This window comes from Schistocerca gregaria, chromosome 2 (assembly GCF_023897955.1).
Source record: "Schistocerca gregaria isolate iqSchGreg1 chromosome 2, iqSchGreg1.2, whole genome shotgun sequence".
Taxonomy (NCBI): domain Eukaryota; kingdom Metazoa; phylum Arthropoda; class Insecta; order Orthoptera; family Acrididae; genus Schistocerca; species Schistocerca gregaria.
In genome coordinates this window covers 292715745-292740484 of record NC_064921.1, presented here as the reverse complement: position 1 = coordinate 292740484, position 24740 = coordinate 292715745, and the positions used below count along the sequence as shown (strand labels likewise).

Sequence of the window (24740 nt, the reverse complement as noted above, 5' to 3'; positions counted from 1 at the left end):
CACTCTGAACTTATGTAACAACACTACACATACCTGGCTCTTTTCTCTTTCCATTATGTAATGCCTGATTTGATCTCATATCTCTGTGTAACCAATACAGTCTTGCTTCCTTTTTCCATTCCGCTGCCTGTCTACATTCATCATTGTACCTCTTTGTTTCTAAGTCTCCTTGTTTTCTCCAGTATTTCATGTGCTGTTGTCAAAACAGCGTTTGTAATAGTGTTCCGTTCTTCATCTGTATGGTCACCACCTTTTTTGTTTGTAACTTCTGTGTCAATCTGTTCTGATACTCTTTCATTTGTGTGGTATACTATTTCTTTTTGATGGTGCTATTCCCATTTGCAGTCATAGCAAGTTTCTGCCCAATTCTGTCTTCTTCTAGGTAATGGTCTGAATCCAAATCAGCTCTTCGGTAAATCCACTCATTTTTCATATCGAATGCACTCCTCTTCAGTTCAGTATTTGGTCTGTTTGGTTTGCTTCATTTGTTCCGGGTATTTTCCATGCCACCTTGTTGCATATTTTTCTGTGGGAAGTAGGCGCTTACTGCTTTAACTTGTCCACAGCAGCAATGTGGGCAACCTTCATGCTATTATTACTAGTTTCTTCTTTCTGACTTTCTTTACCAGGCACACCCTGAAAACTTCCCTGTACAGTGTGGTATTATAGTTGCCAAGGACTATTTTGTAGTCATAGCTAAATATTTTATCACAAACCTTGTGTAGATGATTGTAGGAGCCATCTACGACATCTTCATCTGATTCTTCCCCCATTGATGGAAGTACACACAAAAGATCACATTGTGAAATTTCCGTTTGATACACACAATTTCTTCTTATGTGTCTCATCCCTGCACTTCCACCTGAGTTCCTGTGTGTATGCATGTTCAAAGTTTGACTGCTTTATCAGTATTTTTGTTTCTTGATGCATTTCGTCTTCATAAGCACAGTCCAGTATCCCTTGTTAAATAATTTGTGATGACAGGTTTTTTACGAGGCAGTGGCGCAATATTTTATGCAGCTCCTCTGGTGGGTTCAGTCTGGCTTGGGTGCCCTCGCCAGTAGCAGTGCTACTGCTGGCATAGCTTTCAGATTTCTCTGAGCTCACAAGGCTCCCTGCCCAGAACAGAATTTGCCTGCTCAAGGTGGTGTCTCCTTGGCAGGCATGTTTTCTGTTAAACATAATTAATTTTAAAATACTATTTTCTTTGCTTTTAATTCTTTATTTTATTTCTGTTGCTTTTGATATTTGCAGGCAGTTGCTCTGTAATAGTACTCTAATAGTACCGTGACATCCTGAAATATTAACACAAGACTTATATTTTTACAGCTTGAAGATAGAGCAATTGAAGATTTGCTTGCATTCTACAATGCTACAGAATCAACAGATGAACACATTTCAGTTCGTCGAGTAATCACAGATGTGGTAGCTGCTCCTGTATGGATTACATCACAATCTCATGGACAGTGAACTACATTATCAGAGTACAATAATTCGTCTTATGACAAAAATTAGTTGCAGTTACAAGTGCAGTTATGTTAATGTCGTTAAAATGTATTTAAAAGTTTACTTTTGTATAACTGTGTAGCTGGAAGCTCTCTGTCTTGTAGTCCTAATTTTTCTTTTTGTGAGTGAAAAATCTATCTGAAGGTAGTGAAGTAGTTCTTGTAAAGAGTATGTCACATATATTTTTTATAATTTAGCCTTTGTAATATAATATCTGTATTGGTCTCTCTTGAGTCTGTATAATTCATTGTTATCTGTAATTCTGCATTTAGTTACTGGTTATCTTGCCTTGTAAAATGCTGTTCAGGTTCTTAGAAATGTACAAGTCTCAGTCGAAAGGTAATGCTGCCACTTTTTTAATTTTATTTTATTTATCAAGAACTTCAATGCAACTACATAAGTTGAAAACCACATAATTGATGTTTAACTTAAGAGTTCATTTCCCCAGTTTTAGTCTTTCTTTCAACAAGAGCATGTATTCCATTGTTATAAAGTTCTCTTTAAAGTATAAAAGCTGTTCAGAAAGAAAGGTACTACTGCAGTGGGTGGACTAAGAGCCACAGCTTTGTGGAATAGTGCCAGATTCAAATTTTTCATTTGATTAGCTCTATTTAGGGAAGAAAAAAGTAGTTGCCATTAATTTTTGACTGACCCTTGTTCACAAGAGAATAAGCATTATTATGATGTTAAAAAGTATATTGAAATTTGAGTTTTGATGCATTATTTACATGGAGAGTCACATGTAATTTCAGTGTCTTATGTAGAGGATACTCACCAAGTCAAAAAAAAAAAAAAAAAATCTTCCAGTGCCCTTAATTTAAAACAGTAAAATAACTGTATCATGTGTGATAACCAATTGCATTTAAGATATTTGTCTAAACAAATGATGATCTGAACTAGATTGCTGTCTTAGATTTGGTATTGTGCAATAACAAGGGAAAAAATGAGTGTATTATTACATATTTACGTAATAATATTCAAAGGTACTCATTTTGAGTTCTGAACACTGTTTACGGTGGTTCTAATGGCAGCAACTATTTGAGGCATGTCAGTTTCATTCAAGAGTGTAGTGCCATTTTATAGTGATATTTACATCTGATTTAATTGCTAAGATAGCAGTGCTTGGTAATATTTACAAAACATTCTTCTTAATTGACTTTAATGAACTGCTGCTGTCACTACCACCATTATTGCCAAAAGTGCTAACAAATACAGATTAGAAGTTCGTTTCTGAAGAGGCATTATATGTATATGGTATTTTTTTAAAACTGGATTGAGATTTTCATGGCTTAGCAGTTATTTCTTTGAGCAAAAAACTGTTACTGTTCATGCTTCTGTGAAACTGTTTCTGTTGTATTTTAGAATTCACTCAAGATGTACTTGTATAGACACTAATTATTACAAATGCAGTATTTATTACTGAAGTTGCTACTTGTTATTGTGGTTGTGGTATGTAAAAGCATTGACTACATATCGTACATACTGATCTGAAGAACTATGCTTATCTGCATATTACCAAAATATTTTTTGGTAAAACTGTACTTTTCATGAAAACTATTTGCAATTCTGTATAGATGTAGTAAACTAATTGCTAAAAGGCAAAAGAAAAATGTTGAAGGAAATTACCAGAATAAATAATACAGTCAGTTATTTAATTCTGTTATTGAAGTCATTTTCTGGATCAATTTCAGAAGAATATGAAATTGGCATTTCGGTACTTCGTAATCAATATTCCGTATGATGTAGCACATGTAACATTTCAAATCAATTGCTGTATTTACACAAGGAAGCTAATGTTTCAAGAATTCATAAAATGTTTTGAATATTAAGAGTGTGGTGATAGAATGTAGAGATTGTGTGCTCCTTGAAATAGTTTGGATAGGAAAGTGTGTTTGTGTTTCATAATATGGTGCTGTAAAAGCAATCTAGTGATGTGTCTACCAGCAAGCATTGTAGATTTTATGCTGATCTCATACTATAGGAAAAGCTGTAGATTTTTGTTTAGAATGGAAACTTGCCTTTATTTTCACCAAGCATAGTGGTGCCTTAATTATTGGGTGAAGTTCACAGGAAATCTGGGACCACTGTGTTTAACAGTATTGAGTACTGTTATACAACACAATGCTGAAACGCCACCCACATGAAGCCCTGAAAAATTGTGGGGCTGCTTTTAAAGTAACACGTATTCTTTCAAGCAGTGCTAATAATTCTGCTGTCAGCATGGAAAAAAAATTCCTTCTGTCTCTCTTGTTCAGATAATATTTATGCAATGGCATGAATTTGTTGATGTAAGTTTATCAGTTGTTTTGCGTGACACAATGTAGAATATTTTAGGTATTCAGTAGAGTAAGAGCAGACAAATAAATTTTGTAATTAGCAGTTGAGTGTCTTTGTTTTATTCAGTCAGGTCTGATTTACTGTGACCTCACAATTATATGTATACACTTTGCACAATTTCATTACTGTAAACGTGTAAATATTCAGTAAATGATGGTCTGTTTTAAAATGTTACCTGTTTTAATTGTTTAGCTCTCTGTTTTGCTTTTCAAGTGCTGCTGAAACATTTAATTTTTTTAAAGAGACCATGACTTTCTCCTTTTATTATTCTTGCAAACTCCCTCCCATTTCTGAGACATTGGAATTACCTCATTCTTTCCAAAATGTTTCACAAGAAGCATAATGGTGACATACTTTTATGATTGACGTGATTTAATAAAAAAATAAACGTGAGCTTGCAGTCTCATATCAAGATGGCAGTATTTCATAATGTAAGGATTATTTCCTGGATTCTCAGTGGGATTTGTCTTCTACGCATTTTAGATAGTTAAGTATATTGTAATCTCCATAATCGTAAATATACCAAATCTTAACTGTCCCGTTCTTTTTAAATTCACCACTTTTGTTCAGCGAAACTAAATTAATCTTTGTTGGGCACAGTTCAGGCCACATAATGAAGCATGTAAGAATATGTATTAAATCCACTATTGTTGATTGCTAAATAATATCCTCTTCTGACAACTGTTATCCACCCTCAAGTTTTCCAACCTTTCCTCAAAGAAAAATGAATATATTCTTAGTTTCCAGATATCTCACACCTCTGAGGTGCGGCTTTTTCTTTTAATTGGTAATTTTGTTAAAACTGCTTGTTGCCACCATCAGTGTCATTTGTCCTGATGAGTTCTCTGAATATAATTTGACTTACCTCCAGCTGAGAATTAAGTGTCACAGAATAGGGAATCCCCCTCTCACCAATTTTGAAAAGAGCAAACAGTTGGTGCATTGGTTAACTGTCGGAGCAGATGTGCAGCATGCTTGATACACACATGTAAAGGATAATTGTTTATATGTTGCCAAGGTAAATGTATGAGCAGAATCATAGTTTAACTTAGTTCAATTAAACGATAATAAAACAAAATTTCATTGTATCAGTCTGTTGGCACATTCAAATGTTACCGAACAATAATGACCCACTTGGAGCATTAATCAGTGCAGTTGCGCGTTGGATCCCCACCAAACACTTACTCGATTACGATTTATATTGTAGGCAGCTGCCTCATTAACTGGTTGTCCTGCTAGCTCACAATCTGGGACATTTTCTTGCATGGATTTCATATTTCTCTCACTTGGCTTCCTGTTTATTTTGTATTTTACTGCTCAGTTGGGCATATAAGACAACACCTTATAACTGTGTTAGTTCAAGCAGTAATCAAGGAGTAGAAGTGGGCCTGAAATTGTAAAACAACAATGGTACAGTACTAAACAATGTTATTTGTGGTTGGCCCACTTTGTTTGTAGCCACACCCACTCGAGGATTTAAGTACAGACCGTGGATTCAAGAGGAGAAAGGTTCAAAACCCTGAACAGTCATCCAGATTTAGGTTGGTCTCAGTTTCCTAAAGTGCTTAAAGCTAAAGCAGCAATAGTTTGTTTTAAAAGCCCACTGCCAAAATTCTCAACCTTCTTTGTCCAGTCAGTTTTTGTACTTTGGAGGATTGCTCATTGGAGGGAGAGGAAATTATTACCTTCTTTTCTGTACAGAAACATCAAATTATTACCTTGTTTTCTGTACAGAAACATCAAATTAAAATTTCTTTTTATCACACAGTAGATAACTAATATCAGTGCTGCATCCTGTGTACTGATCCCTCTATGATTTCAATGAATATAGAAATTATAGAGGAATCAATATACTGGGTGCACTGTATTAAGTATACTTCACAATTCTGAACAGTAGACTAAAAGTAATATCTGAAAGCTTTTAATCAAGGAACAAATGGGTTTTTAAAATGTAAAATCAACAGTGATCAATGTTTTCACAATATTACAAATAATCACAAAGCGTGTTTAACAGAGAAACCTGCCTGTCATTTGTTTACAAGCATTGACCAGAAAGTAATGCACACATCCTGCCTTGGGCATGAATGTGTGTGATGTCTTTAGGTTAGTTAGGTTTAAGTAGTTTTAAGTTCTAGGGGACTGATCACCTCAGATGTTAAGTCTCATAGTGCTTAGAGCCATTTGAACCATTTGGCCTCTTTCCGCAGTTGCAGATATACAAGTTGTATAGGTTAATAATCGTCTTTTGCAACTGTAATGGAAGTCTTATTAAGGCCAAACATGTTTCACTTCATTGTAAACCATCTTTAGTGGTCACCGTAACAATATGATTTTTTCTTTTAAAATTTTGCTTGCTTGGATCACGAACAGCTCACATGCCTGGTTTATTCCTATAAGTAATTTTAATTCTTATTGTTGTATTGTTTTCTTTTTTTAAAAAAAAACTTTATTCTTGCTCTTCCACATGTATGTGTGGTATTTTAGCACACAGCACTTTCACTATGCTTAACATATTCATGCTTCTCTGTTGAGAAGAAGCACTGTCCTATCATCATTTCTTATGTTTTATTTTGCTGTTAAGAGATGTCTTTTGTTTGTTTTTGGTAGTGGTGGGAGTGTCAGCTATGGTTTTGTGGGTGTTTATATTTTCCAACTGTGTGTGTGTGTGTGTGTGTGTGTGTGTGTGTGTGTGTGTGTGTGTGTGTGTGTGTGTGAATTATTGCTGCAGTATGCTACACTGGTGGATGATCTAAACTAGGGGTATTGCTTAGTTTGTGATATTATATTGTAGTGTGTACAGGGTTGTTCTTTCTCTAAAATGTGCTTTATCACCTCAAAGAGCATCTGATTGTGTGTTTAGTCATTTATTGCATGTGTCTTCTCTATTCTTGAACACAATAAAACATACACACAAGAAAGAATAATGTTTCTTCTACACTCCCTACTTTGGCAAGGAATCTCCTTCACATTCAATGGCCTTCCTCCAGCAAGACACAATGGTATGTATGCCCTGTCGATACCACTCCTTCTTCTGGTCACGATTCTATTTCTTCACCAACCAAATTGCCTCTTCCTCATCAAAATGTCTTTCATGAATAAGAGATGTCAGTTGCAACAGGCAGAAGACATGCTTTTTTGGTGCTGCACATTTTAGGAATTTTGGTCGAGATGAACCCATGCTGTAGTGTTGTTCTTCATTATGTCCCTGTAAAAGTGTGCCCAGAATCGACTAAGCAAAAAATCCATTCAATAAGCACACTTATTTGTATATAAAAGTTGATTTATGAATTTTCCCATGTGTGAGACAGTATGTACATGATTGTGTTGAAGTTTAAATCTCTAGATTCTTATATTCTACTGTTTGCATCGCTTCTGCATAATCTTTGATAATATCCATTCTCATTCATATTGTGATACATCAGTGTTGTGAAATTTTGAACATTCGGTGAGTGCATGCTTGAGGAATTGTCTAGTCTGAGAATTTTTGGATGCTTACAAAACTATATTTTTGTATGTTACCAGTATGAGTGTTTTGGATATGTAAGTTATTTCGTAGCAAATCAGTGTTTGTGGTCAGGGGTGGCCTTAGGTGGCACGGGGTCATGTGCAAAACTTCTGCATGCTGTTCTCCTGCATCCCTGGCTCCCCGGCTCCCCTCCAACACAGGTTATACACGCTCATCGCGTTCAAAAGAATTCTATGTTTCGTCATTGACATACTACATGTACCAATATATCAAAAGACTGTTACTACCCATTTCAGGCCCTGCATGCACAATTGTGTGTTTGTGGTATTTCATGCTTTATTTCTTTGTGATTAATGCTAGGAAGTTCAGGCCAGTACTGCACAATTCTGGCTGGTGGTTTTGATGTTGGTGACTCCTTCTAGTTCCAAGGTTGGTCGCTGGATGGCACCGGAAGTAAGCAAACTAGTAGTACCAGTTGTAATGGCAGCCAGGAAGTGCCTGTTAGGCTGACTGTGATAACATAAATTTGGTCTTGTCCCCTCCCTCCATGAACAATAAACCATGCTGTCAGTAATGAGGCTTGCATGCCTCAGTGATATACATAGCCATACCGTAGGTGCAATGCCATGGAGGGGTATCTGTCGAGGGGTTAGGTAAACATGTGGCTCCCAAAGAGGGGCAGCAGTCTTTCCAATAGTTGCAGGGGTAACAGTCTGGATGATTGACTGATTTGGCCTCATAACATCAACTAAAAAGGCCTTGCTATGCTGGTGCTGCGAACAGGTGAAAGCAATGGGTAAAAACCACCGTAATTTTTCCCAAGGGCATAAAGCTCTGCTGTATGGTTAAATGATGACGGCATCCTCTTCGGCAAAATATTTTGGGTAAAATGGTCTCCAATTTGTATTTCTGGGCATTGGCTACTGAGGAGGACATAGTTATCAAGAGAAACAAAATTGACATTGTAAGGATCAGTATGTGGAATGTCAGATCCCTTAATTGGGCAGGTAGGTTAGACAATTTAAAAAGGAAAATGGATAGGTTAAATTTGGGTACAGCAGGAATTAGTGAAGGTTGGAGGAAGGAGGAACGGGACTTCTGTTCAGGTGAATACAGGGTTATAAATACAAAATCAAATGGGGATAATGTAAGAGTAAAAATGAATAGATAAAATAGGAACACGGGTAAGCTTATACGAAAAGCATAGTGAATGCATTATTGTAGCCAAGATAGTCACAAAGCCCATGCCAAACACAGTAGTAAAAGTTTATATGCCAACTAGCTGTGCAGATGAGGAGATTGAGGAAATGTATGATGAGATAAAAGATATTATTTAGATAGATAGGGGAGCTGAAAATTTGTCATGGGGACTGAAATTTGGTAGCAGGAAAAGGTAGAAAAGGAAAAGTAGCGGACTGGGAGAAAGGAATGAAAGAGGAAACCACCTAGTGGAATTTTGCACAGAGCATTTTATCATAGTTAGCACTTGTTTAATAATCTTGGAAGAAGGATGTATATGTGGAGACAACAGAAGTTTTCAGATTGATTATATAATGGTAAGGCAAGAGATTTTGGAATCAGGTTGTAAATTTTAAGGCTGGCCGCTGTGGCCGAGCGGTTCTAGGTGCTTCAGTCCAGAACCACACTGCTGCTATGATCACAAGTTGGAATCCTGCCTTGAGCACGGATGTGTGTGATGTCCTTAGGTTAGTTAGGTTTCGGTAGTTCTAAGTCTAGGGGACTGATGACCACCGATGTTAAGTCCCATAGTATTTAGAGCCATTTGAACTTTTTTTTTTTTTAAAGATATTTCCAGGGCTGATGTGGACTCTGACCACAATTTGTTGATTATGAACTTCATATTAAAACAAGAAACACCAAAAAGGCAGGAATTTAAGGAGATGGGTCTTGGATAAACTGAATAAACCAGAGGTTGTAGAGTCTCTCAGAGGGAGCATTATGGAATGATTGACAAGAACGGGGGAAAGGAATACAGTAGAAGAATGGATAGTTGTGAGCGATGAAATAGTGAAGGCAGCAGAGGATCAAGTAGGTAAAAAAAATGAGTAGTAGTAGATGGGTAACAGAAGGGATATGGAAGTTAATTGATGAAAGGAGAAAATATAAAAATGCAGTAAATGAAGCAGGCGAAAGGCAATACATATGTCTAAAAAATGATATCCAGGAAATACAAAATGGCTAAGTAGCTGTGGCTATACGACAAATTTAAGGACGTAGAAGCATATGTCACCAGGGGTAAGATAGATGGTGCCTACAGGAATATTAGTCTCCTTTGGAGAAAAGAGAACCAACTGTATCAATATCAAGAGATGAGATAGAGAACGCCCTAAGCAAAGTAGTAGTACCAGAAAGGGGGAAGGAAGGGAAGGTGTATTTGAGGACAATATAATGGAAACAGAAGGGGACATAGATGAAGATAAGGGGGGAGATATGATAGTGCATGAAGAATTTACAAAGCACTGAAAGATTTAAGTCAATACAAGGCCCCAGGAGTAGACAACATTTAGTTAGAGCTACTGATCACCTTGGGAGAACTAGCCATGACAAAACTGTTCCCTTAGATGAGCAAGGTGTATGAGACAGGTGAAATACCCTCACACTTGAAGAGGATTTAATAATTACAATTCCAAAGAAAGCAGGTGTGATAATTACCAAACTATTGGTTTAGTAAATTGCAGTTGCATAGTATTAACACGAATCCTTTGCAGAAGAATGGAAAAACTGGTAGAAGCTGACACCAGAGAAAATCAGTTCAGATTCCAGAGAAATGTAGGAATGCATGAAACAATAGTACTGACTACGACTTCTCATATAAAACAAGTTAAGAAAACTCAAACCTGCTAATAGCATTTGTAGGCTTAGAGAAAGCTTTTGACGATGTTGACTGGAATACCCTCTTTCAAATTCTAAAGGTGGCAGGGACAAAATACAGGGAGCGAAAGGCTTTTCACAATTTGTACGGAAACCAGATGGCAGCTATAAGAGTCAAGGGAGAAGAGAAATTTGTGGTTCTGCCTGACAAGAAGAGATCGGTTGGTAGGACACATTCTGAGGCATCAAGGGATCACCATTTCAGTGCTGGAGGGAAAAAAGGGGGGGGGGGGGGGGGGGCGGCATAAATATCGTAGAGGAAGACCAAGAGATGAATACAGTAAGCAGATTCAGAAGGATGTGGGCTGCAGTAGTTACTCAGAGCTGAAGAGACTTGCACAGGATAGAGTAGCATGGAGAGCTACATCAAACCAGTATTTAGACTGAGGACCATAACAACACAAGTTTGGTTTAAGTAATTTACATGGCATAAATGTACTTTAAACAGATCGTTTTATGTGAATATGTGATAAATTGTTAGTTTATTTGAAAATTTATGCAGATACAAACTGAAACATTAGCATAAGCACAATTGCGCATGTTGGCATAATGTCAGATTAAGACAATAGCATCTTGACAAAGTGTTGATGTCCTTATTTGTTTCAGTGCCTGTATCTATCATGTCTGACAGCTAGTTGATTTTATATGATCCTATGATGTTTTTTTGCCATTAATTTGGTAATATCACTTTGTCTAATATTTATTATTAATTGAATAAGAAAATTAAAATTGTTGATGCAATTAAACCATCTCTGAGGGATTCTGTGATCTCTGCTTTTCATAATCCGTCAGATACAGGTGATTGAAGCAGTGATGATAATACTTCTGATTCTACTTTCCTCACAACTGCAAGTACAGTGAATATGACATGAAGCAGCATTAAAATGAAAACCTGGAGAAAATAAACAACATTACAAGCAACAGCTAGAGGAACAAAACATGCTTGTTCTGGTGATAACTGCAGCAGCAACTGGCGAAAAATCTAGTCGCTGACACATCTGGGGAAAGAAGCTTTTTCTCAGGTGTCACCACCTTCTGAGGATCAGACAGAGCAGTACACCTTACTGCATACATATATTAAAGCAGTGATTTTATATGTGCACAATATTTTTACATTTTATAATATATTCAGTGGTTCCTGGTGTGGGTTCCTGTAGTCATGTCCTAGTTCATGAACCACGGGCAATGTATGAGTGGCCAAGTAAGTGGTTCCGACAGTCGGGATACCAATTACTTTGGAATAAGGCTGTGCATCTCGGACATATTCTGAGTCGTGGTCACCTTTGTGCTCATACCACAAAGACTACCAAATCCACCGGTTAGTCCCTCAACTGTTAGGTGTAAAACTCAATGGGACTCGGGGCAAGTAAGGCTAGCAACCTGCTTCCCCGATATTTTAAATATGATGCTGGCAACAATCAGAGCAAAATGCCTCGGACCTTTGGAGGTGACAGAGTCCCACCTCTAACTGACAAACCAGGGACTTGGCAAACAAATGGTAATGAGATGGGGAGCTATTAATATCATTGGGGGCTACTCTGGGAAGAAGGTAGAGCTGGCAGAGAGTGCAAGTAAGATGGGGCTGGACGTTTTAGCTGTTAGTGACATTAGGGTAAGGGGTGAGAAAGAAGAGGAAGTGGGAGAATACAAGGTCTACTTGTCAGGAGTCAAAGCAGGAATAGCACACTGGGGTGTAGGGCTTTCCATCAGGAAAGAAATGGAACCCAGCGTAGTTGCAGTAAGGTATGTAAACGAATGACTGATGTGGATAGATTTGACAGTGTCTAGCAAGAAAATTAGGATTGTGTCAGTATGTTCACATTGTGAAGGGACAGATCAAGATAAGATGGATAGTTTTTATGAGGCACTCAGCGATGTAGTTGTTAGAATAAAGGACAAGGACAGTGTTCTGCTTATGGGTGATTTTAACGCCAGGATTGGAAATCGAACAGAAGGGTATGAAAAGGTTATGGGTAAATTTGGAGAGGATATGGAGGCCAATAGGAACGGGAAACAACTCTTGGATTTCTGTGTCAGTATGGGCTCAGTAATCACAAACTCCTTTTTTAAACATAAGAACATTCACCGGTATACTTGGGAAGGCAGGGGAACCAGATCTGTCATTGAATATATAACAACAGATCAGGAATTCAGGAAGGCTGTGAGGGACACACGTGTATTCAGGGGATTCTTTGATGACACTGATCATTATTTAATCTGCAGTGAAATTAGGATTGTGAGGCCGAAAGTGCACGTCAGGTCCATATGTAGGAGGATAAGAGTGGAGAAACTTCAGGATAAGGAAATCAGGCACAAGTACATAACAGCGATCTCAGAAAGGTACCAGTTAGTTGAATGTAGTCAATTACAGTCATTGGAAAAGGAATGGACAAGGTACAGGGCCACAGTACTAGAAGTGTGTAAAAGTAGGATGAAGCAAACAGCTTGGTGGAATGACAGTCAAGGCAGCCTGTAAAAGGAAAAAGGTGTATCAAAAATGGCTACATACTAGAACTCAGGTAGACAGAGAAAGTTATGTTGAAGAAAGAAACAAAGCCAAACAGATAATTGCAGCATCCAAGAAGAAATCTTGGCTAAACTTTGGAAACAGGTTGGAGACAATGGGTCAAGATGCTAGAAAACCATTCTGGAGTGTAATTAGTAGTCTTCAAAAGGGAGGTAAGAAGGAAATGACAAGTATTTTGGACAGGTCAGGAAAACTGCTGGTGAATCCTGTGGATGCCTTGGGCAGATGGAGGCAATATTTTGAAGAGTTGCTCAATGTAGGTGAAAATACGATTAGCAATGTTTCAGATTTTGAGGTAGAGTGGGATAGGAATGATGATGGAAATAGGATCACATTTGAGGAAGTGGAGAAAATGGTCAATAGATTGCAGTGTAATAAAGCAACTGGGGTGGATGAAATTAAGTCAGAACTCATCAAATACAGTGGAAAGTCGGGTCTTAAATGGCTACACAGGATAATTGAAATGGCCTGGGAGTCGGGACATGTTCCATCAGACTGGACAAAAGCAGTAATCACACCAATCTTTAAACATGGAAACAGAAAAGATTGTAACAATCACAGAGGTATCTCTTTAATCAGCGTTGTGGGTAAAATCTTCTCAGGTATTGTTGAAAGGAAAGTGCAAGTATTAGTTGAGGACCAATTGGATGAAAATCAGTGTGGATTTAGGCCTCTTAGAGGTTGTCAGGACCAGATCTTTATCTTACGGCAAATAATGGAGAAGTGTTATGAGTGGAACAGGGAACTGTATCTATGCTTTATAGATCTAGAAAAGGCATATGACCGGGTTCCTAGGAGGAAGTTATTGTCTGTTCTACGAGATTGTGGAATAGGAGGCAAACTTTTGCAAGCAATTAAAGGTCTTTACATGGATAGTCAGGCAGCAGTTAGAGTTGACGGTAAATTGAGTTCATGGTTCAGAGTAGTTTCAGGGGTAAGACAAGGCTGCAACCTGTCTCCACTGTTGTTCATATTATTTATGGATCATATGTTGAAAACAATAGACTGGCTGGGTGAGATTAAGATATGTGAACACAAAATAAGCAGTCTTGCATATGCCTGTAGTCATTCACTACATGACTGAAACAGGACAAGTGGCAACAAGTTTACAGGAAATCAGAAATTGTTCAATTCGCACACCAACTGTAAGCAAGTGCATCCAATCAATGGAAGAAATTGATGTGTCTGATCAGCAGATGGAGGCATATCATACACACGTAAAAAATATTAACTGGATCCTGGAGACAAATTTATATATGAAGGAAGTGGCACATGTGAATTCAGTACAGTAAAGACAGTAAAGCAAATAAAGCTCTAACAAAAGACATACACAATCTGCTTGCATCACAGACGGTCGTGAGGGAATACCTCGTCAAAGCACAAATTGGATGTCTATACAGGGATTGATGATTACGCTGAAACAGTAGATGAATATTTAATGACAACCAAAACCAAAAGATATATGTACGATAATGTTCAGTATGCTCAGGTAAAGGGTTGGACAAATTTGATCAATGGTTTATTGATGATGATTTAAAATCTGCCATGCATTGCAACAACATGTTGCAAACAGTTAACAAGATCAAAATGTGATGATTTTTTATGTGCACCTGTGATTATCAAGATACCAACAGTTTTCACTTGTGTTACATAAAAAAAAGAGAATGAAGACATGACAGATTGCGTAAATCATAAAAAAAAGTTGCGGTAAAGGCCAAATATGCACAAATATGTAGTTTTCAAATTTCTAGAAATTTCTGAAAATAAATTTTATTTTTATTTTGCTAATGAATTTATGACCGGCTTTTACGTTGAAAAAGTTCCTAAAATGCAACCTTGGGTCTGAAAGGGCTACAGCAGACCTACTGTTATGATGGTAAACTAATCAATTGGAGAAGGAATCTTAATAGGTATGGCAATTACTAAAATGATGATAATAAAAACTAACTTAGCTATGGGAATCCTTCCAATTTAATGGAATTCAAACTGAAGTTGCTGGTCAAAGAAATTTTTCGAAAACACCTTTTTGCGAGTTCAAAAACTATTTGTGTTGTAGCTTTTTCTTAATCTTTTGAGCAAATGAATAATGTTTTTGACTCTCCCTTTCACAAGACTTTTCCCTGTTGGCACTTTGAACTACACAGTTCAGGCAACAATGCTGTATCTTCACACAGAGTGCATACGCAACACCCGAAACCGCATGAACTGGAGTGAACTACAACGATGAGTAGAAAGGGCACGGAGAGGTGCTGAGACAATGAATCACATTCCTCTTAGTTTATGCATGAGCAAAAGTTGTGTGTTCACAATAGGTTTTACTATAGTCTATTAGTATCGTTGCCCCCGATTCCCTCAACTCTTGATACAGGCACAATTTTCTGAGGTATACTCCAGTGGTTGTAGTCATGTCACAATGGGTGTATAATTGAATTACATTACATAAAATGTAGTTTCAGAAACACCTTATTTTATTTTCTATATTTAACTGAAGTAATAAAATTGTGGGTGACATTTTTCAAATACCTTCTAACGTCTTGTGCGGGGCCCGTAGAAGTGCAGGGGCCTCTGTGATTGTACTGTTTGCACATGCCTAAGCCTGGTTCTGTTTGTGATTTACAATTCAGCCAAAGAATACATCACCCATGAATTTCGTTGTACATCAACATAAATAAACGTGCGTTTTTGAGAATTTTCAGGAGCTGTCATTGTTCTTCACCTAATCTAGCAAATTGTAGCAATCTGACATTTGGGATTTAGTTACAGTGGGAGACTTTTTAATTAACATATTGTGTTACAGGCAGTTTTCCCTTAAAGAGTAGCAGCCGTATATATTACTTGCATTTATCATAAATTAACTCTGTTTGCAAGTTTGCTAGCACTATAACTACCATCAAAACATTTTAGGAAACTAGTAATTTTTACCACAGGTTTTTGTGTCACCTTAACAGAAATCTTGTTTTGTGCATTTGCGTCAGATCTTATAGGGAATTAGCAACTTTTTGGCTCAATAGATTAAGACATAATCAGTGGGCTCAATTTAAAGTTATCTGTCCACTGCCTTGTGATACAATGAAATACAATGAACAAGCCAAATCACAGTCCCACTGTGAATGCTATTCTCAAATACAGAATGAGTTGTTTGACATTTGTTAGCAGCTGGAAATCACCCTGACTACTGTCAAACGACTGGCAGCTGCTGCGACTCAGTATGTTGGAAGAGCTCCCAGGAGTTGTGTACCAGTGATATCCTGTAGGAGAGGTACCTCATGTACTGTCTTCTCCTGTGGATCCTGTCTCCTCCGCAGAAAGTACAGGATCTGTCATCACATGTCCACCTGACTGTGAGTGGCATGTCAATGATAGGTCTAGGCATCCTGTATAGGGCGGACAGGGACCAGGGAGGACTCAGGATATTGCACCGATCCCCCTAACGAGAAAGTGTGCTGTATGTCACTGAAACTGAAACTGACCAAGTGGGACTAACTTCACCTGTTTTAGGGAAACCTGTTTCCTCCAGTGTCAGGAGGGAAACACTAAGGGTAGGGATCTATTAACCATTGGTAGTTCAAATGTATACCCCTTAAGGAAATGGCTGCAAGGGACAGGAAAGGACACCCGATGTATTCAGTGTGTATGCCTGGGCGGTTAAATTCAACATGTCGAAGAGGCTAGTCTGGCAGCCATTGAGGGAACATGGTGCTATCAGCTACAGATTGTGGTGCACGTTGGAGCAAATGATGCCTGTCATGTAGGCTCAGAGTTCATTCTGCACTTTGTTGGCAGAACACTTGGAAGACGCAACAAACCCACTAAAGAGACAGCTTACATTACACTTGACCATCCTCTGCTGGAATATTGCTGCACTGTGCGGGATCCTTACCAGGAATGATTGACGGAGGACATCAAAAGAATGCAAAGAAGAAGGCAGCCCATTTCGTGTTATTGCGCAATGGGGGTGAGAGTGCCACTGATATGATACGCAAGTTGGGGTAGCAGTTACTGAAACAAAGGTGATTTTCTTTGCGGCGAGATCTAATTACGAAATTTCAATCACCAACCATCTCTTCCGAAAGCGAAAATATCTTGTTGACACCCACCTACGTAGAGAGAAATGATCATCGTAATAAAATAAGAGAAATCAGAGTGCGAACAGAAAGATTTAGGTGTTCCTTTTCCCCATGCACCATTTGAGAGTGGAATGGTAGAGAAGTAGTATGAAAATGATTCGATGAACTCTCTGCCAGGCTCTTAAGAGTGAATTGCAGAATAACCATGTAGATGTAGATGTAGATGTAGATTGCAATGACTGGCAGAAAAGTTTGAGAAGACCAGCCTTCCAAGTGGACTTTCAACAGAGCTCACAATGTACAACATTGTCCCCAGAACTGATTGTGGACCTTTTGTGCTGAGCTGAGTGGAAGAAGCGAACCAAAGACTTTTTTTTTAAGGTTCTGTGACAAGCTAGGCTACAACTTTCTGGGCCTTGTAAAGAATCATATTATTTTCCCCCCTCTCATTCTTTTCTTTTTATACATGTAAGATACAGATATAAAATAATAGATAATATTGGCATAAAACAAAACAAGTAGAGATACACTCTTCAATTGATTAATCTTCACCTGTTTGTCTCTTATAAGTGATAAAGGGCAGATGTATTACGAGTACTGCCGAAATAATATTGTTAAAAAAATGTGTATGCCAACCATACATTAAAGAAGTGTTATAGAAAGTTATCAGGAAAGCAAAGTTTATTCATACATTCATATTCTGTTCATCATTTTGCCTGCATGTAGAGGATAATTTGCGTGAGCAGTAGATGGGTGATCCGGAACCAGTATTGTCGTACCAATCTCTATGCACAATAGCGGTAACAGGAAAAGGATGTATGTAAATTTATGAACGTTAATCTAATAATGTATTGAATATTCAAGTTCTGTTGATATTAATGACAGTTAAAGTATACTTAGGAGATGACTATTTTCCAATTTATTTCAGTTATTGTTCCAAAATTTCTTTTTTAATTATTTAAGCAGCAATTTTTAATCAGTTTCCATTACATATTTTATGCATGCTTCCCTATTCTAAACATGATGTCACTTTTACGCCACTCAATGAGGCAAATTCTCATGTCTCACCAGGAAACATTTTTTCAAATAGTGAAACTGAAGCATGCGACAGTGAAAATTCCTTTGATTATTTGCTCATGACGTCGCGAATGCAAGAACAGGAAACAGCTCACAAAAGCAATGCAAATACTAGTGAGATACATACTCTGACACAGCTCATGCAGTAATAACACAACAGTTTGCACAGCAAAATCAGGCATTTAACGATTTCAAGAATGGTATTTGTCAACAGTTCAGTGAGGTGAACAAAACTATATACACTGAATTATCTGACAAATTATCCAGTAAGTTCACAGATCTCAGTAAATGACTAAAACGAGAAATAATTACCAACTTGCCCCACAATATAAATACATTAACGGAAAAAGTAACATCTGTAGACTATGAGCAGGAACAATTTGCAAGTGAGTTACACAACCTTAGTGCAGCATATTCTCAAATTCAAGAGACGCATTCTGAAGTGGATGCATTGGTAAAAAATGTGACAGACAGAGTCAGCAAGCTACAAGAGGTATGCACAAACCTACCTACAGAAATACACAAATTGAGTCTAAGAATAGGTCAGTTAAGTGTCAGTATTTGTTAAATAACTGAGAGGTAAGTTATGTGCAGCTGTAAAGGAAATAACTGAAAAAGCTGAAACCTGGATGCTGGATAAGGGCTGCGCCCTTGCTGAAAAGGTATTGTCAGAATTCAAAATTTATGTAGATACTGTAGAAGCAGCTCTAAAAGGGAAAGAAAGTCAATTCTACCTAAAACAGATTCAGGTATAAAGGAAGCAGGGGAAAGTTTACAAGGCAGTGATGCTAAAACTACTGACATTCCGAAACAACATATGTCAGTAAACAAACCCATGCTTTTAGAGAAGTTAGATAGCTCTACTGGTTACCCACAATATGGAATTAGTCTGTTGAAGGAAAATAGAATGGCATAATGCAACAACACTTGCCAACAGTTGCATCTGTCAGCAAGCGCAGTTGCCATGCACTATGCCACAAGTGAGCATAAAAATGCCTGTCACTGACTAAGCTGCATGTTTGTCAACATTACTTGCAGATGAGGGATTACTTAGGCATCAACAATTTCCAATATTTACTTATGAAGGGAAAAGAACACACCCTGTGAACTTTATCAGAGCATTTAAAAATGTTTAACCATGTACCTGGACTGAAGTCCAGAAAATTAGATTTGTTGTTGGATATACACAAGATGACATTCTGCTATGTGCTATGGACATGGCGGACTGTTGCCACTATTATGAACAGTTTGAGAGAGCTTTTCTGGATAATTATTGATCTGAGGCCATACAAGAGTGCCTCAGACATGAAGTATTCAACCTAGCTCCATTCAGTAGCTAGCACGAAAGCTTAAGGGGCTATTTTGAAAAATATTTGAATAAAACCAGATACTGGATGAGCTCCGGTGACTCAAGTAGACGTGCTGTAAATTTTAAAGAGCCATCTTCCACCCACATTAGGGAAAAACTCATTACCATCCTGGAACACGACATCGAATACTTTCTATCTATACTGGACTCATTAGATTTGAAATATGAAGAGAGAGACCAGTACCATACAAGCCTGTAAATATGCTGACAGCAACACATATTTATGGACCAACAAGTAAACAACAGATTCGTAGTACAACACAGATGGCAACCTTACCCTGCACAGACCTACGGTAATGGTAATGGTAATCACAACGGCAATGTAGAAAGCCGTAAATACAAAGGTGGATATAAAAGAAATGGGCAAATATTTAGCAAAAACAACTACAACAGGCGAGTAGCATATGGCCAGCCTGTAAAATATGTACAGACTCAAGCTACCGGCATTAATCAGCTGATCACTTGGCAAATGCAAAACAATACCAGACAACAGAATAACCCACAGACGGTGGAATTTGGTGAGCAAAGTAACACACATATGCCAAATAACGTGCAGAGGCAAAGAGAATTTCAGATGAGAGCCTCTCAGGATACTAGTTAGCATAATCAAACACCAACAGTCCACATAGTGGAAGTTAAACCTAATCCAGAGACCAATGCCACCAGGATGCCGGAAAGGTTGAACTGGTCATGGTAGGCCCCTGTTCTGTGACCTTGTAGGGGAGTGGGGGCACAAGCTTGATCGAGACTTGCTTTATCAGATACAATTATGGCAATGATGTGAGAGATGATTGTATCAGGATAATGAGGGTACATAGAAAAACTTAACAGAGAACAAGGTATAAGTTACTATTAAAGCCAAAATATTTGACCTTGATGTAGCCATTGTGCTTGACACAGGTGCTACGAATAATTTGATGTCACAGAGATTCATTCAAGAATCGTATACCCTCACAGCCAGTATAAAATTGCGAGGTACAAACTGCCACTGGTCAGATATTGAAAGGAGTCAAGATACAAGCTTTAATTCCCATAGAATTAGGACAGTTTTCTGTATGATGCAATTTTTGATAGTAGAGGAATTAATAGTTAATTGTTTAATCAGTATGGATACATTTAGGACATACTATGTACTAATTGATACAGGAAAAGGACAGTATCATTTTACTGTAAATAACCAATATATGTAATAGACCTAACCAGGGAATCACTAATAGATATAAAACTGAAGTTACTCATAACTTTTAAGTTCAATTGGTAAATCTCATAGTTATGTTTGTCAACACGTACAATAACGAACAGAAGTCAGTAGAAGAAGTAAATGTCAGCACAATAAGCACAAAAGGAAGTGAATCAAAGTGCCTCTCTCAAGAACAGCAATCGGAACTTAGGGAACTGATACTTGCTTATATACATGTATTTGAAAAAAAGGTGTTACTAAGGATTTTGTGTACAAAATGGAAGTGTATCCTCACGAAACATTTTCTTCTACCTCATACCCTATACCATGGACAAATGGGGAAACAGTAAGAAAAGATATTCACAGGAAGCTTGAATTGGTCCTAATACAACCATCATTTTCCCCCTATTGTAGTTCTATCTAGGCTTAAGTAAGCCAGATAGCAAAGTGCACTTGGTCCTCGACACACATATCACTAATAAGATTATTGTATCAGTCAGAACACATCCAGTCAATTTAGAGGAACAGCTGATGAAATTCTATAATGCTAAATTTCTTACTATAATCGACCTCTGGTCTTCATGTTGGCAAATAAAACTACATGAAGAAAGTCGGAAGTATACAACCTTCGTATGTTGGGGCAAGAGCTTCGAATTTCAAGTATTGCCGTTTGGATTGAACCTAAGTGCAGGTGTATTTATCTCTGCACTCGACGAAGTGCTAGGGTCTGAACTTTTGAGTAAGGTAACAGTATATGTGGATGACATTTTAGTCACTACACCCACCTGGGTAGAACATTTAAGATTAATTGAACAAGTATTGAGCCATTTTTTTCAAATATGGAGTAACAGCAAATCTCAAGAAATCTAATTTTGGACATGAAAATGTAAAATTTTTAGGACACATAATCTATTTGGAAGGCATACTGCCAGATCCTAAAAAACTTGATGCCATTGTCTGCTTGTGTCTGTGTATATGCGGATGGATATGTGTGTGGGTGCGAGTGTACACCTGTCCTTTTTTCTCCATAAGGTAAGTCTTTCCACTCTCGGGATTGGAATGACTCCTTACCCTCTCCCTTAAAACCCACATCCTTTCGTCTTTCCCTCTCCTTCCCTCTTTCCTGAAGAAGCAACCGTCGGTTGCGAAAGCTAGAAATTCTGTGTCCCAGTACCTACTGCAACCTACATCCTTCTGAATCTGCTGAGTGTAGTCATCTCTTGGTCTCCCTCTACGATTTTTACCCTCCACCCTGCCCCCTAATACTAAATTGGTGATACCTTGATGCCTCAGAACATGTCCTACCAACCAATCCCTTCTTCTGGTCAAGTTGTGCCACAAACTTCTCTTCTCCCCAATCCTATTCAATACTTCCTCATTAGTTATGTGATCTACCCATCTAATCTTCAGCATTCTTCTGTAGCACCACATTTCGAAAGCTTCTATTCTCTTCTTGTCCAAACTAGTTATCGTCCATGTTTCACTTCCATACATAGCTACACTCCATACAAATACTTTCAGAAATGACTTCCTGACACTTAAATCTATACTCGATGTTAACAAATTTCTCTTCTTCAGAAACGCTTTCCTTGCCATTGCCAGTCTACATTTTATATCCTCTCTACTTCGACCGTCATCAGTTATTTTGCTCCCCAAACAGCAAAACTCCTTTACTACTTTAAGTGCCTCATTTCCTAATCTAATTCCCTCAGCATCACCCAACTTTATTCAACTACATTCCATTACCCTCATTTTGCTTTTGTTGATGTTCATCTTATATCCTCCTTTCAAGACACTATCCATTGCATTCAACTGCTCTTCCAAGTCCTTTGCTGTCTCTGACAGAATTACAATGTCATCGGCGAACCTCAACATTTTTATTTCTTCTCCATGGATTTTAATACCTACTCCGAATTTTTCTTTTGTTTCCTTCTCTGCTTGCTCAATATACAGATTGAATAATGTCGGGGAGAGACTACAACCCTGTCTCACTCCTTTCCCAACCACCGCTTCCCTTTCATGTGCCTCGACTCTTATAACTGCCATCTGGTTTCTGTACAAATTGTAAATAGCCTTTCGCTCCCTGTATTTTATCCCTGCCACCTTCAGAATTTGAAAGAGAGTATTCCAATAAACATTGTCAAAAGCTTTCTCTAAGTCTACAAATGCTAGAAACGTAGGTTTGCCCTTCCTTAATCTAGCTTCTAAGATAAGTCGTAGGGACAGTATTGCCTCACGTGTTCCAACATTTCTACAGAATCCAAACTGATCTTCCCCAAGGTCAGCTTCTACTAGTTTTTCCATTCGTCTGGAAAGAATTCGCATTAGTATTTTGCAGCTGTGACTTATTAAACTAATAGTTCGGTAATTTTCACATCTATCAACACCTGCTTTCTTTCGGATTGGAATTATTATATTCTTCTTGAAGTCTGAGGGTATTTCGCCTGTCTCATACATCTTGCTCACCAGATGGTAGAGTTTTGTCAGGACTGGCTCTCCCAAGGCCGTCAGTAGCTCCAATGGAATGTTGTCTACTCTGGGGGCCTTGTTTCGACTCAGGTCTTTCAGTGCTCTGTCAAACTCTTCACGCAGTATCGTATCTCCTATTTCATCTTCATCCTCTTCCATTTCCATAATATTGTCCTCAAGTACATCGCCCTTGTATAGACCCTCTATATACTCCTTCCACCTTTCTGCTTTTCCTTCTTTGCTTAGAACTGGGTTGCCACCTGAGCTCTTGATGTTCATACAAGTGGTTCTCTTATCTCCAAAGGTCTCTTTAATTTTCCTGTAGGCAGTATCTATCTTACCCCTAGTGAGATAAGCCTCTACATCCTTACATTTGTCCTCTAGCCATCCCTGCTTAGCCATTTTGCACTTCCTGTCGATCTCATTTTTGAGACGTCTGTATTCCTTTTTGCCTTCTTCATTTACTGCATTTTTATATTTTCTCTTTTCATCAATTAAATTCAATATTTCTTCTGTTACCCAAGGATTTCTACTAGCCTTTGTCTTTTTACCTACTTGATCCTCTGCTGCCTTCACTACTTCATCCCTAAGTGCTACCTATTCTTCTTCTACCGTATTTCTTTCCCCCATTCCTGTCAATTGTTCCCTTATGCTCTCCCTGAAACTCTGTACAACCTCAGGTTCTTTTAGTTTATCCAGGTCCCATCTCCTTAAATCCCCACCTTTTTGCAGTTTCTTTAGTTTTAATCTACAGGTTATAACCAATAGATTGTGGTCAGAGTCCACATCTGCCCCTGGAAATGTCTTACAATTTAAAACCTGGTTCCTAAATCTCTGTCTTACCATTATATAATCTATCTGAAACCTGTCAATATCTCCAGGCTTCTTCCATGTATACAGCCTTCTTTTACGATTCTTGAACCAATTGTTACCTATGATTAAGTTGTGCTCTGTGCAATATTCTACCAGGCGGCTTCCTCTTTCATTTCTTTGCCCCAGTCCATATTAACCTACTACGTTTCCTTCTCTCCCTTTTCCTACTACCGAATTCCAGTCACCCATGACTATTAAATTTTCATCTCCCTTCACTATCTGAATAATTTCTTTTATTTGATCATACATTTCTTCAATTTCTTCGTCATCTGCAGAGCTAGTTGGCATATAAACTTGCACTACTGTAGTAGGTGTGGGTTTCGTATCTCTCTTGACCACAATAATGCGTTCACTATGCTGTTTGTAGTACCTTACCCACATTCCTATTTTCCTATTCATTATTAAACCTACTCCTGCATTACCCCTATTTGAATTTGTGTTTATAACCCTGTTGTCACCTGACCAAAAGTCTTTTTCCTCCTGCCACCGAACTTCACTAATTCCCACTATATCTAACTTTAACCTATCCATTTCCCTTTTTAAATTTTCTAACCTACCTGCCCGATTAAGGGATCTGACATTCCACGCTCATATACGTAGAACGCCAGTTTTCTTTCTCCTGATAACGACATCCTCTTGAGTAGTCCCCGCCCGGAGATCCGAATGGGGGACTATTTTACCTCCGGAATATTTTACCCAAGAGGACGTCATCATCATTTAATCAGACAATAAAGCTGCATGCCCTTCGGAAAGATTACGGCCGTAGTTTCCCCTTGCTTTCAGCCGTTCGCAGTACCAGCACAGCAAGCCCGTTTTGGTTATTGTTACAAGGCCAGATCAGTCAATCATCCATACTGTTGCCCCTGCAACTACTGAAAAGGGTGCTGCCCCTCTTCAGGAACCACACGTTTATCTGGCCTCTCAACAGATACCCCTCCGTTGTGGTTGCACCTATGGTACGGTTATCTGTATCGCTG

General features: G+C 38.2%; 1 protein-coding gene across 1 annotated transcript in view; it reads left to right on the top strand.

Annotated features, from left to right (window-relative positions):
• LOC126336900 (inhibitor of Bruton tyrosine kinase) overlaps window positions 1–4089 on the top strand; it is a 113828-nt gene extending 109739 nt beyond the window's left edge. Inside the window, exon 18 of the mRNA XM_050001026.1 lies at window positions 1330–4089. Within this exon, the coding sequence (XP_049856983.1) occupies window positions 1330–1470 (141 nt within the window). The 3' untranslated portion in view covers window positions 1471–4089. The remainder of the gene's footprint in view (window positions 1–1329) is intronic.
• Window positions 4090–24740: the final 20651 nt, after the last annotated feature.